We start from the raw sequence: 11,794 nt of genomic DNA, 5'->3' as shown, positions 1-11,794 counted from the left end.
GAGTCTGTGGGTCTCAGTGTGGTGAGTCTGTGGGTCTGTGGGTCTCTGTGGTCAGTCTCTCTCTGAGTCTGTGGGTCTCTGTGTGGCGAGTCTGTGGGTCTCTGTGTGGCGAGTCTGTGGGTCTCTGTGTGGCGAGTCTGTGGGTCTCTGTGTGGTGAGTCTGTGGGTCTCTGTGTGGTGAGTCTGTGGGTCTCTGTGTGGTGAGTCTGTGGGTCTCTGTGTGGTGAGTCTGTGGGTCTCTGTGTGGTGAGTCTGTGGGTCTCTGTGTGATGAGTCTGTGGGTCTCTGTGTGATGAGTCTGTGGGTCTCTGTGTGTTGAGTCTGTGGGTCTCTGTGTGTTGAGTCTGTGGGTCTCTGTGTGGTGAGTCTGTGGGTCTCTGTGTGTCAGTGTGTCTGTGTGTGTGTGTCAGTGTGTGTCTGTGTGTGTGTGTCTGTGTGTGTGTCTGTGTGTGTGTCTGCGTGCCTGCGTGTGTGTCTGTGTGTGTCTGTGTGTGTGTCTGTGTGTACCAGGCAGAATGCGCTCCAGGAAAGCGGCTTCCTCCTGGAAGCTGCGGTGCGGGAACTGCTGGGAGCTCGGCTTCAAGAAGTTCTTCCGCGAGTAGAAGATCTCCTGACAGTGAGAATCAATCAACACAGACACGCACACACACACACACACACAATCAACACAGACACGCACACACACACCACACACACAATCAACACAGACACGCACACACACACACACACACAATCAACACAGACACGCACACACACACACACACACACAATCAACACAGACACGCACACACACACACACACACAATCAACACAGACACGCACACACACACACACACACAATCAACACAGACACGCACACACACACACACACACAATCAACACAGACACGCACACACACACACACACACAATCAACACAGACACGCACACACACACACACACAATCAACACAGACACGCACACATACACACACACAATCAACACAGACACGCACACACACACACACACAATCAACACAGACACGCACACACACACACACACAATCAACACAGACACGCACACACACACACACAATCAACACAGACACGCACACACACACACACAATCAACACAGACACGCACACACACACACACAATCAACACAGACACGCACACACACACACACAATCAACACAGACACGCACACACACACACACACAATCAACACAGACACGCACACACACACACACACAATCAACACAGACACGCACACACACACAACACACAATCAACACAGACACACACACACACACAATCAACACAGACACACACACACACACAATCAACACAGACACACACACACACACAATCAACACAGACACACACACACACAATCAACACAGACACACACACACACAATCAACACAGACACACACACACACACAATCAACACAGACACACACACACACACAATCAACACAGACACACACACACACACAATCAACACAGACACACACACACACACAATCAACACAGACACACACACACACACACAATCAACACAGACACGCACACACACACACGGACACAGACACACACACGGACACACACACACACACAATCAACACACGGACACACACACACACACAATCAACACAGACACACACACACACACAATCAACACAGACACACACACACACACAATCAACACAGACACACACACACACACAATCAACACAGACACACACACAATCAACACAGACACACACACACAATCAACACACACACACACAATCAACACACACACACACACACAATCAACACACACAGACAGACACTTACACACACAGACAGACACTTACACATACACACAGACACACAGACACACACACACACAGACACACACACAGACACACAATCAACACAGACACACAATCAACACAGACACACAATCAACACACACACACAGACACACACAATCAACACACACACACAGACACACAGACACACACACACACACAGACACACACACACACACAGACACACACACACAGACACACAATCAACACACACACACAGACACACAGACACACACACACACACAGACACACAATCAACACACACACACAGACACACACACAACGCACACACACAGACACACACACACAGTAGTGTTAGTTAGTAGTGCTAGTGGTGGTGCACAGACCTCTATGTGTGTGAGGGCTGCGTGTGTCTTGGCGAGCTGGAGGAGCGGGCTCAGCGCTAGTTACTAGTGTTAGTAGTGCTAGGTAGTGGTAGTGTTAGTAATGCTAGTTAGTGCTAGTTAGTAGTGTTAGTAGTTAGTAGTAGTAGTTAGTAGTAGTTAGTAGTAGAAGTAGTTAGTAGTAGTGCTAGTTAGTAGTAGTTAGTAGTAGTGCTAGTTAGTAGTAGTTAGTAGTAGTGTTAGTAGTAGTGTTAATAGTAGTAGTTAGTAGTAGTAGTTAGTGTTAGTAGTGGTAGTGCACAGACCTCAATGTGCGTGAGCGCCGCGTGCGTCTTGGCGAGCTGGAGCAGCGGGCTCAGCGCTCGCAGCAGCAGCGTGGAGCCGCACGTCTTGAGGATCACGCGGCGCGACGACACAAACAGGCTGCTCTCACTGTCAACAACAACATCAACAATAATGTCAACAACGACAACAACGTCAACAACAACGTCAACAACAACGTCAACAACGTCAACACAAAGGCGCTGCTGGTGTAGCGGCTGCAGTAGTTGTTGTTGTTGTAGTGGTGGTGGTTCTAATAAGTGGTTGTCGAGGTAGTGGTAGTTGTGGTAGTGGTGGTAGTGATGGTGGTAGTGGTTGTGATGGTGGTAGTGGTGGTAGTAGTAGTGGTAGTGATGGTGGTAGTAGTGGTGGTGGCGGTTGTAGTGGTGGTGGTGGTAGTAGTGGTGGTTGTAGTGGTGGTAGTATTGGTTGTGGTTGGTAGTGGTGGTAGTGGAAGTAGTGGTAGTAGTAGTAGTGGTGGTAGTAGTAGTAGTGGAAGTAGTGGTTGTGGAAGTAGTGGTAGTAGTAGTAGTGGTGGTAGTAGTAGTAGTGGTGGTGGTTGTAGTAGTAGTGGTGGTAGTGGTGGTAGTGGTGGTGGTTGTAGTAGTAGTGGTGGTAGTGGTGGTGGTGGTAGTGGTGGTGGTAGTGGTGGTGGTAGTGGTTGTAGTGGTAGTGGTTGTGGTGGTGGTGGTTGTAGTGGTGATGGTTGTGGTGATGGTGGTTGTGGTGGTGGTGGTTGGTGGTAGTGGTTGTGGTGATGGTGGTTGTGGTGGTGGTTGGTGGTAGTGGTTGTGGTGGTTGTGGTGGTTGTAGTGATGATGGTTGTAGTGGTAGTGGTGATGGTGGTGGTGATGGTAGTGCTGCTGGTTGTGGTGATGGTGGTGGTAGTGGTGGTAGTGATGGTGGTAGTGGTGGTGGTAGTGGTGGTGGTGGTGGTTGTGGTAGTGGTTGTGGTGGTTGTGGTGGTGGTGGTTGTGGTGGTGATGATGGTGGTGGCTGCTGACCTCAGGATGTATGCGTCGTGCTGCTCCGTGTGGCTCTCGCTCACGATGAGGCAGCGGATCGTCTTCATCAGCTCATCCAGACGGTGCCTGGGAGACACAGACAAAGACAAAGATCCCCCGTGTAGCCTTAGCACACTGTTGGAGCAAGTGGCTGTTACACACACACACACGCAGATACACACAGACACGCACAGACACACACACTCACGCAGACACACACGCGCAGACACAGACACACACACACAGACATACACACACACAAAGACACAGTGACACACTCACGCAGACACCAACAACAACCGCCATTCGCCACTAAGTAGCGGTGACGTCACCACGACGCTTGTGCCAGGCTGTGTGCACATTGAGGCTGCCACGTGAAGTGTCGAACGCCCGCTGGCAGGAGGTCACGGGCAGACCCAGCAGGTGCCACGGGTCGACTGACTGACTGATTTTCCCGGGCATCGATCAGCCTCCCATTGCATGTGTACAAGATGGAAATTCCTCCGGTACAGCAGATAATGATGTGGGAGCCAGAGGACATCCCTGTCGCACCCCAAGGTGTACAGGGAAAGGCTCTGACTCCCGGCCACGTAGTTTTACCCGGGCCCGCTCACCATCATGAAGGTCCTTAATGATCGTGAGCAGAGGGTCAGGGACTCCGAAAGCACGAAAAACAACCCAGAGCCCAGTCCTACTGATGGTATCATAGGCCTTGACCAGGTCAATAAAGCAGAGATGTAGGTCTTGTTGGAATTCCCTACACCTCTGCTGTAGCAGACGGACAGAAAACATGGCATCTGTGCAGGACCGCCCTTTCCTGAAACCGCATTGGGGCTCCGCAAGCCTCTCCTCAGCGTGCCTAGCAAGGCGATGTTGAATAATCCTTGCCAGGACCTTACCCGGCACACTGAGGAGTGAGATGCCCCTGTAGTTGTTACAGTCTGTGCGGTCCCCCTTCTGAAAGAGGGGGACCACCAGGGCATCCTTCCAGTCCTGCGGAACCCGTCCAGTGGTCCAGACTGTTGTTATGATGTCGTGTAGGGCAGTCTGTGCACAAACGCCACCCTTCCTCAGCATTTCGCTTGGGAGATCATCTCTGCCCGGTGCCTTTCCTGGTCTCAGACTCCGGATCGCCTTCAGTACTTCCTCAACAGATGGCACCTCAGCCAGCCACTCACAGGGGGTGACTTCTTCCAATATTTGAGGCACCGCAGCCTCAGCAGGGTCATCCCCACTTTGCCCCATGACGTTTTCCAGCCTGAGGGATTTCCCCTCCCCCAAGACCTCGCAAAAATGCTCAGCAAATCTGAAAACCTGTTCCTGGGGGTCAAAGATCGGATCACCATTCTTTCCACTAATGATGGTGATAGGTGTGGCGCTGCAGGTTCCTTTTTTTATGGAGTGATTTGTGATCGCGGCCCACTGAGGCAGATTTAATCTCCTCAGCAACCCGCGACCACCACCCATCCTTGCAGCGCCTCACGGCTCTCCGAACCTCCGAGCGAAGGCTGCGGTAAGCCTCCTCATTCACCGACGTGGGATGCTGTAGCCGATGAGAGTGGGCCTGTCGCTTTATCTCAGCATTCCTGAACACCTCCTCTGTCAGCCAGGGTCTCTGGGGAGGTCTGGACCGTGTACCCAAAGCAGCCATTGCAGCTGCATGAGTCACAGTCCTAAACCTCGCCCATTCACCCCTCGACATCAGGAGGAGTGGGGGACGATGTCAACCCCAGCTGCAAGCGATGATGAAATTCTCGCTTGCAACTTTCATCAGCTGGCTGAGACCATGCCACTAAGGGTTTGAATGGGGTCCTGGATGTACACGCACCACAAACAACAACAACAACCGCCATTCGCCACTAAGTGGCAGTGACGTCACCACGACGCTTGTGCCAGGCCAAGTGCACCTTGAGGCCACGTGAAGTGTCACACAGACACACACACTCACACAGACATACAGACACACACACGCACACGCACAGACACTCACACAGACACACACTCACAATACAGACACACACCACAAGACAGAGACAAAGATCCCCCGTGTAGCCTCAACAGACTGTCGGGGCAAGTGGCTGCTAGTAGCAGCAGAGCCTATGAAGGCTACCGGCACTGTGGCACACACAAAGGGGGTGGGTGGCCAGCACCACGCCCGGCCGCCTTTGTCTCCCCAGTGCTAGCGATGTTTACTGCACTACACAGCTACACCAGGTATGCATTTGAGGCCGAGTCGACCTAGGGGAGGAGGCCCAGGACCGGTTCAGGTAATCGTCACTGGTGGTGTTGGTGGCTGTGAGCGTTGGAATCGAACTCCGGGTCTCTGCGGAGTTTGTAGCGCAGCGTGGCGCTAACCGCAGCGCCACCGCTCCTCATCCACCACCACCACCACTACCACCACAACAGAACCCAGGATTTTTACGTTTTCACACACACGGCAAGTAACTGAACTATTTTAATTTTCGATTTAAAGCTCCTTTCGTGACTGCAGGGATTCATCTTGTTGGTTCTTTCGGTAAAGTCACGTAGAAGGGAAGTAATAAAATAATAAAAATAAAGCATAATAAAATAATTAAAATAAAACAATAAAATAATAAAAAATAAAACAATAAATTAATAAAAAATAAAACATAATAAAATAATAAAAATAAAACATAATAAAATACAATTCTCACGACGTTTCGGCCACAACGCAAGCAGCCGTCCTCAGGTGAAGACCAGGTCTGTCGAGGAGAGTCTGAATGACAAGCCCCGGGCTTGGAGCGACTATTTAAGCTGGGAGGGCGGAGGAAGAGCGCCTTGACAAAAGAATTTGCATATCAAGAGGAATTTAGCAAATTTTAATTTTACCAGATTATAAGTTCCCGCTGAGTAGCTATTTGTAACGTTGGTTCTTTCGGTAAAGTGACGTAGAAAGAGAAAATAATAAATTGAATACTAGCACACGACGTTTCGATTGCAACACAATCATCATCATCGGCATCAGGTATAAATTAAATAGAAACACAAATCGAGTATTAATTCTAGATTTGAAGCTTTCGTGACTGCAACGATTCATATTCTTAGGTTGTTTTGGTAAAGTCACGTAGCTAAAACATTAAAATTAATAAAAGTATTAATTTTAATGTTTTACCTACGTGACTTTACCGAAAAACCCTAAGAATACAAATCTAGTATATTTAGAAATGTAATGTAATACAACAGAGAGTCGGATAACATGACAGTCAACACCCTACCTGGTTGATTACGTTCTTCCTGAGAAGGCTAAATTTGAGAGAGAGATACAACACAGAACCAGAGACATAGACAGACATAAGCAGAGACAGATATCACAGAGATACATAGAGAGACGTACATAGGCATCTATGTATGTATCTCTCTCTCTATGTATCTCTATGTATGTATCTCTCTCTATGTATATCTGTGATGCCTGAGTGGATGAGTGTGTGGGTGTGTGGCAAGGTGAGTGAGTGTGTGGCTGGGTGAGTGTGTGGCAAGATGAGTGTGTGGGTGTGTGGCAAGGTGAGTGTGTGGGTGTGTGGTTTAGTGTGTGAGTGTGTGTGTGGTTAGGTGAGTGTGTGGTAAGGTGAGTGTGTGGTTGGGTGAGTGGGTGTGTGTGTGAGTGTGTGAGTGAGTGTGTGAGTGGTAAGACGAGTGGGTGAGCTGTTTTTAGATAGTCTGGTGCCCCAGGCACATGCAGGTGGGTGAGTAATTGGACACAGACCAACAACAACCACCACACCCCATGTACACAAAGAAACATCTCCCCGTGTAGCCTCTAACAGACTGGTGGGGCAAGCGCTGTTAGCGAGTAGCACCTATGAAGGCTACCGGCACTGAGGAACACGAGGGGGTGGGTGGTCAGCACCACCACGCACGGCGTGGTAGAGCTAAAGTAGGGTAGAGTATTGTAGTGTACAATAGTGTAGTGTATAGTGTGTAGTGTATAGTGTGTAGTGTATAGTGTGTAGTGTATAGTGTGTAGTGTATAGTGTGTAGTGTATAGTGTATAGTGTGTAGTGTATAGTGTGTAATGTATAGTGTGTAGTGTACAATAGTGTAGTGTGTAGTAGTGTAGTGTGTAGTGTAGTGTGTAGTGTAGTGTGTAGTGTATAGTGTGTAGTGTATAGTGTGTAGTGTATAGTCATGTCGTGTGTAGTGTATAGCGTGTAGTGTATAGCGTAGTGTATAGTGCAGTGTATAGTAGCGTAGTGTGTAGTGTAGTGTATAGTAGCATAGTGTATAGTGTAGTGTATAGTGTAGTGTATAGTAGCATAGTGTATAGTAGTATATTGAGTAGCGTAGTGTATAGCGGTGTAGTGGATAGTAGCGTAGTGTATAGCGTGTAGTGTATAGCGTGTAGTGTATAGCGTGTAGTGTATAGTGTATAGTAGCGTAGTGTATAGTAGCGTAGTGTATAGTGTCGTAGTGTATCGTGTAGTGTATAGTGTATAGTAGCGTAGTGTATAGTAGCGTAGTGTATCGTGTAGTGTATAGTAGCGTAGTGTATAGTAGCGTAGTGTATAGTAGTGTATAGTGTATAGTGTCGTAGTGTATCGTGTAGTGTATAGTGTATAGTAGCGTAGTGTATAGTAGCGTAGTGTATAGTAGTGTATAGTGTCGTAGTGTATCGTGTAGTGTATAGTGTCGTAGTGTATCGTGTAGCATTGAGTAGTGTCGCGTACAGAGTGTCGTAACGTCGCATCTGAAAGTGATGCACAACGATGCAGTGACCCGTTTCCGCTGGCTGAGCAAAAATCCGCTGCTATTGAAATATGACGTCTGCATTAGGCGTAGCTGTGTGTGTGTCTGTGTGAGAGTATTAAAAATGTATGTGGACAGGCATCTGCACGTGCGTGTGTGTGTGACTGTGTCGGAGAGAGTCTTAATTATTCATGCGTGTGCATTATGTGTGTGTCTGTATGTGTCCGTGCGTGTGTGCTAAGTGTGGAACTTTTGGCGTGAGTGTTGTATGTGTGTGTCTGTGTGTGTGTCTGTCTGTGTGTGTGTGTCTGTCTGTGTGTGTGTGTCTGTCTGTGTGTGTGTGTCTGTATGTGTGTGTCTGTGTGCGCTACAGCAGAGGTGTAGGGAATTCCAAAAAGACCCACATCTCTGCTTTATTGACCTGGTCAAGGCCTATGATAACATCAGTAGGTGGTGTGGTGGTGGTGTGGTGTTTAGGAGAGTAGTGTAGTGTATAGTGTACTAGTACAGCACTAGTGTATAGTAGCGTATAGTGCAGTGTGTAGCGTATAGTGCAATGTGTTGTGTGTATAGTAGCGTAGTGTATAGTAGCGTATAGTATATATTAGCGTAGTGTAGTGTATAGTAGCGTATAGTGTATAGTAGCGTATAGTATATATTAGCGTAGTGTAGTGTATAGTAGCGTATAGTATATATTAGCGTAGTGTAGTGTATAGTAGCGTATAGTGTATAGTAGCGTATAGTATATATTAGCGTAGTGTAGTGTATAGTAGCGTATAGTGTATAGTAGCGTATAGTATATATTAGCGTAGTGTAGTGTATAGTAGCGTATAGTATATATTAGCGGAGTGTAGTGTATAGTAGCGTATAGTGTATAGTAGCGTATAGTATATATTAGCGGAGTGTAGTGTATAGTAGCGTATAGTGTATAGTAGCGTATAGTATATATTAGCGTAGTGTAGTGTATAGTAGCGTATAGTATATATTAGCGGAGTGTAGTGTATAGTAGCGTATAGTATATATTAGCGGAGTGTAGTGTATAGTAGCGTATAGTGTATAGTAGCGTATAGTATATATTAGCGGAGTGTAGTGTATAGTAGCGTATAGTATATATTAGCGTAGTGTAGTGTATAGTAGCGTATAGTGTATAGTAGCGTATAGTGTATAGTAGCGTATAGTGTATAGTAGCGTATAGTGTATAGTAGCGTAGTGTATAGTAGCGAAGGGCTTGGTGGAGAGGGTGGGGAGGGGCTGGGTGGGGAGGGGCTGGGCTGGGTGGGGAGGGTGGGGCTGGGTGGGGAGGGTGGGGCGGGTGGGGCTGGGTGGGGAGGGTGGGGAGGGGTGGGGCTGGGTGGGGAGGGGCTGGGTGGGGAGGGTGGGGCTGGGTGGGGAGGGTGGGGCTGGGTGGGGAGGGTGGGGAGGGGAGGGGCTGGGTGGGGAGGGTGGGGAGGGGAGGGGCTGGGTGGGGAGGGGTGGGGCTGGGTGGGGAGGGGCTGATCACCCCGTGGTGCCCTTATAAAACTCAACGTTTCACCTACTCACGCCGGCTTGTGCCCGCCCTCACAGTCGGCCACATTTGCGGAATACACCACGCCGCCGTTGACCCTGCAGGCCATTGACCGAGCAACCCGACGTTCCTACCAGCTCCCTCCGCAGGAATGTGTTTTAACTCACTCTGTCTTAGTGCAGCCTAGAAGCGTATTATTAATAATACAAATTACATTTCCTTATAGGGGAAACGCATATAATTACAATAACACGCATTACAACTCATTAATACTATGGCATCATCTGGTCCAACCCACGTGAGACTAGGCTCTAAGGAAAGCTGTCTCGGGTGTGGACCAATCAACTTCAAGGACAGTGCATACATTATCAGAGTTATGTCTTTTGTTTGTATTATGACTGTAGGTATTGTGGTCTATGCAAACATGACTCCTTGTAAAAAGATGTCAGTTTTGTTGCCAGATAGAAGGGTAAAAAAACAATTATCAACTCATTAATAATCATAACAATTGACTGATTACCAAGTGGAGGGGCATCACCATTCTGGCGAATTGCCCCATGACGCTGGAATGTCATCACCAGCGAAACGTCACAGTACTCAAACATTGTAAATGTTGTGGATTCACTCTTCAACACACCCGTGGGCTCAAGTAGTGAACTATTTGTCTTTTGTGATGATAGGTTTTCACCCTTTCAACTGGTGCAAAAACTGACACCTTTATACAAGGCATCGTGTTTGCAATAACCACAACACAAGCAGTCAAAATGCAAACAAAAAGAAACAACTCTGATGATGATAATGATATGCACCGTCCTTGAAGTTGATTGGTCCACACCCGAGACAGCTTTTCTTAGAGCCTAGTCTCCATTGGTGTTGGACCAGATGAAGCCAAAAGGCGTACAACTCAAAGACAGCGCACTATCAGAGTATTGAGAGCTCGGGGTAAGCATTTACACTATGAGACATCTCCTTTACCAGTGGCAAAAATATAGTAGTAGGTTTTTACCCTTTCAACTGGTACAAAAACTGACACCTTTATACAAGGCATCATGTTTGCAAAGTATGAAAAGAAAAAACATTTTTCTTTTCATACTTTGATACTGGCAAGAAAAGTATGCCATGACACACACACACACACCTATCGCAAGACATCATGAGGCACATCATTAACCAAACACAGCACTTGTGACGCAAACATGCAAACCAAACACGCTCCGATAAGAATGTGTGCACCGTCTTTGAAAGTGATTGCCCTACAGCAGAGATAAGCCCTTCTTTTACGGCCTAGTCTCTCTGCACCGCGGGTGTTTCGTCAGAACCAGAGACCTCGCCAAAACAGTGAGCAGCAACCAAGAAAATGCCTTCAACGTGACTTTACCGAAAGAACCAAGAATATGAATCCCTGCAGTCACGAAAGCTTTAAATCAAAATATGTGTTTCTTTTTTTTCGATTTCGTGACTGCAGGGATTCATCTTCTTGGATCTTTCGGTAAGTCACGTAGAAGGGAAATATTAAAATAATAAAAATTAAACATAATAAAATACAATTGTATTTTACTATGTTTAATAATAATAATAAAAATTAAACATAATAAAATACAATTGTATTTTACTATGTTTTATTTTTATTATTTAAATATAAAACATAATAAAATAGAATTCAATTTATCATTTAAATATTAAAAAATCAAATACAATTGTATTTTATTATGTTTAATTTTTATCATTTTATTATTTCCCTTCTACGTGACTTTACCGAAAGAACCAAGAAGATGTGTTTCTTTGTTTAAGTGTGCTCAACGTCGCCACATTTCAAATAGAAAATTTATATTTATTTAAAAATTTGCTCGTCTTGCAAAACACTCGCAGACCAAGCTACTCGCAATGCAAGCTTTTACTGTATCGAGATTTTTCACCATTGTTGATTGCTGCCGGCTAAAAATGTCACCGTAGGTACGATCATACACATGACGTGTGGTTAACCGCAGACTTGGCGACGCTTTGTGCAATGGGTCCATCTATTTGGCGTGTGAACATCTCAAACATAGCTCCCGTTAGATTATTACCGCATAGAAAG

The 11,794-nt window shown here is 46.8% G+C and overlaps 1 protein-coding gene across 1 annotated transcript in view; it reads right to left on the bottom strand.

The window, feature by feature from the left end:
* Positions 1–391: 391 nt before the first annotated feature.
* The window catches only part of LOC133360855 (S-adenosylmethionine decarboxylase proenzyme-like), a 38,292-nt gene continuing 26,889 nt past the window's right edge, over positions 392–11,794 (bottom strand). The window contains exons 3-5 of the mRNA XM_061579758.1: positions 3,507–3,593; positions 2,487–2,613; positions 392–610 (exon numbers count right to left, since the gene is read on the bottom strand). Of these exons, the coding sequence (XP_061435742.1) occupies positions 407–610; positions 2,487–2,613; positions 3,507–3,593 (418 nt within the window). The 3' untranslated portion in view covers positions 392–406. The remainder of the gene's footprint in view (positions 611–2,486; positions 2,614–3,506; positions 3,594–11,794) is intronic.

Source organism: Lethenteron reissneri, chromosome 69 (assembly GCF_015708825.2).
Source record: "Lethenteron reissneri isolate LAM-NWPU_2019-01 chromosome 69, ASM1570882v1, whole genome shotgun sequence".
Taxonomy (NCBI): Eukaryota; Metazoa; Chordata; class Hyperoartia; order Petromyzontiformes; family Petromyzontidae; genus Lethenteron; species Lethenteron reissneri.
The sequence above is the reverse complement of the archived record's forward strand: the minus strand, read 5'-3'. Positions and strand labels throughout refer to the sequence as shown.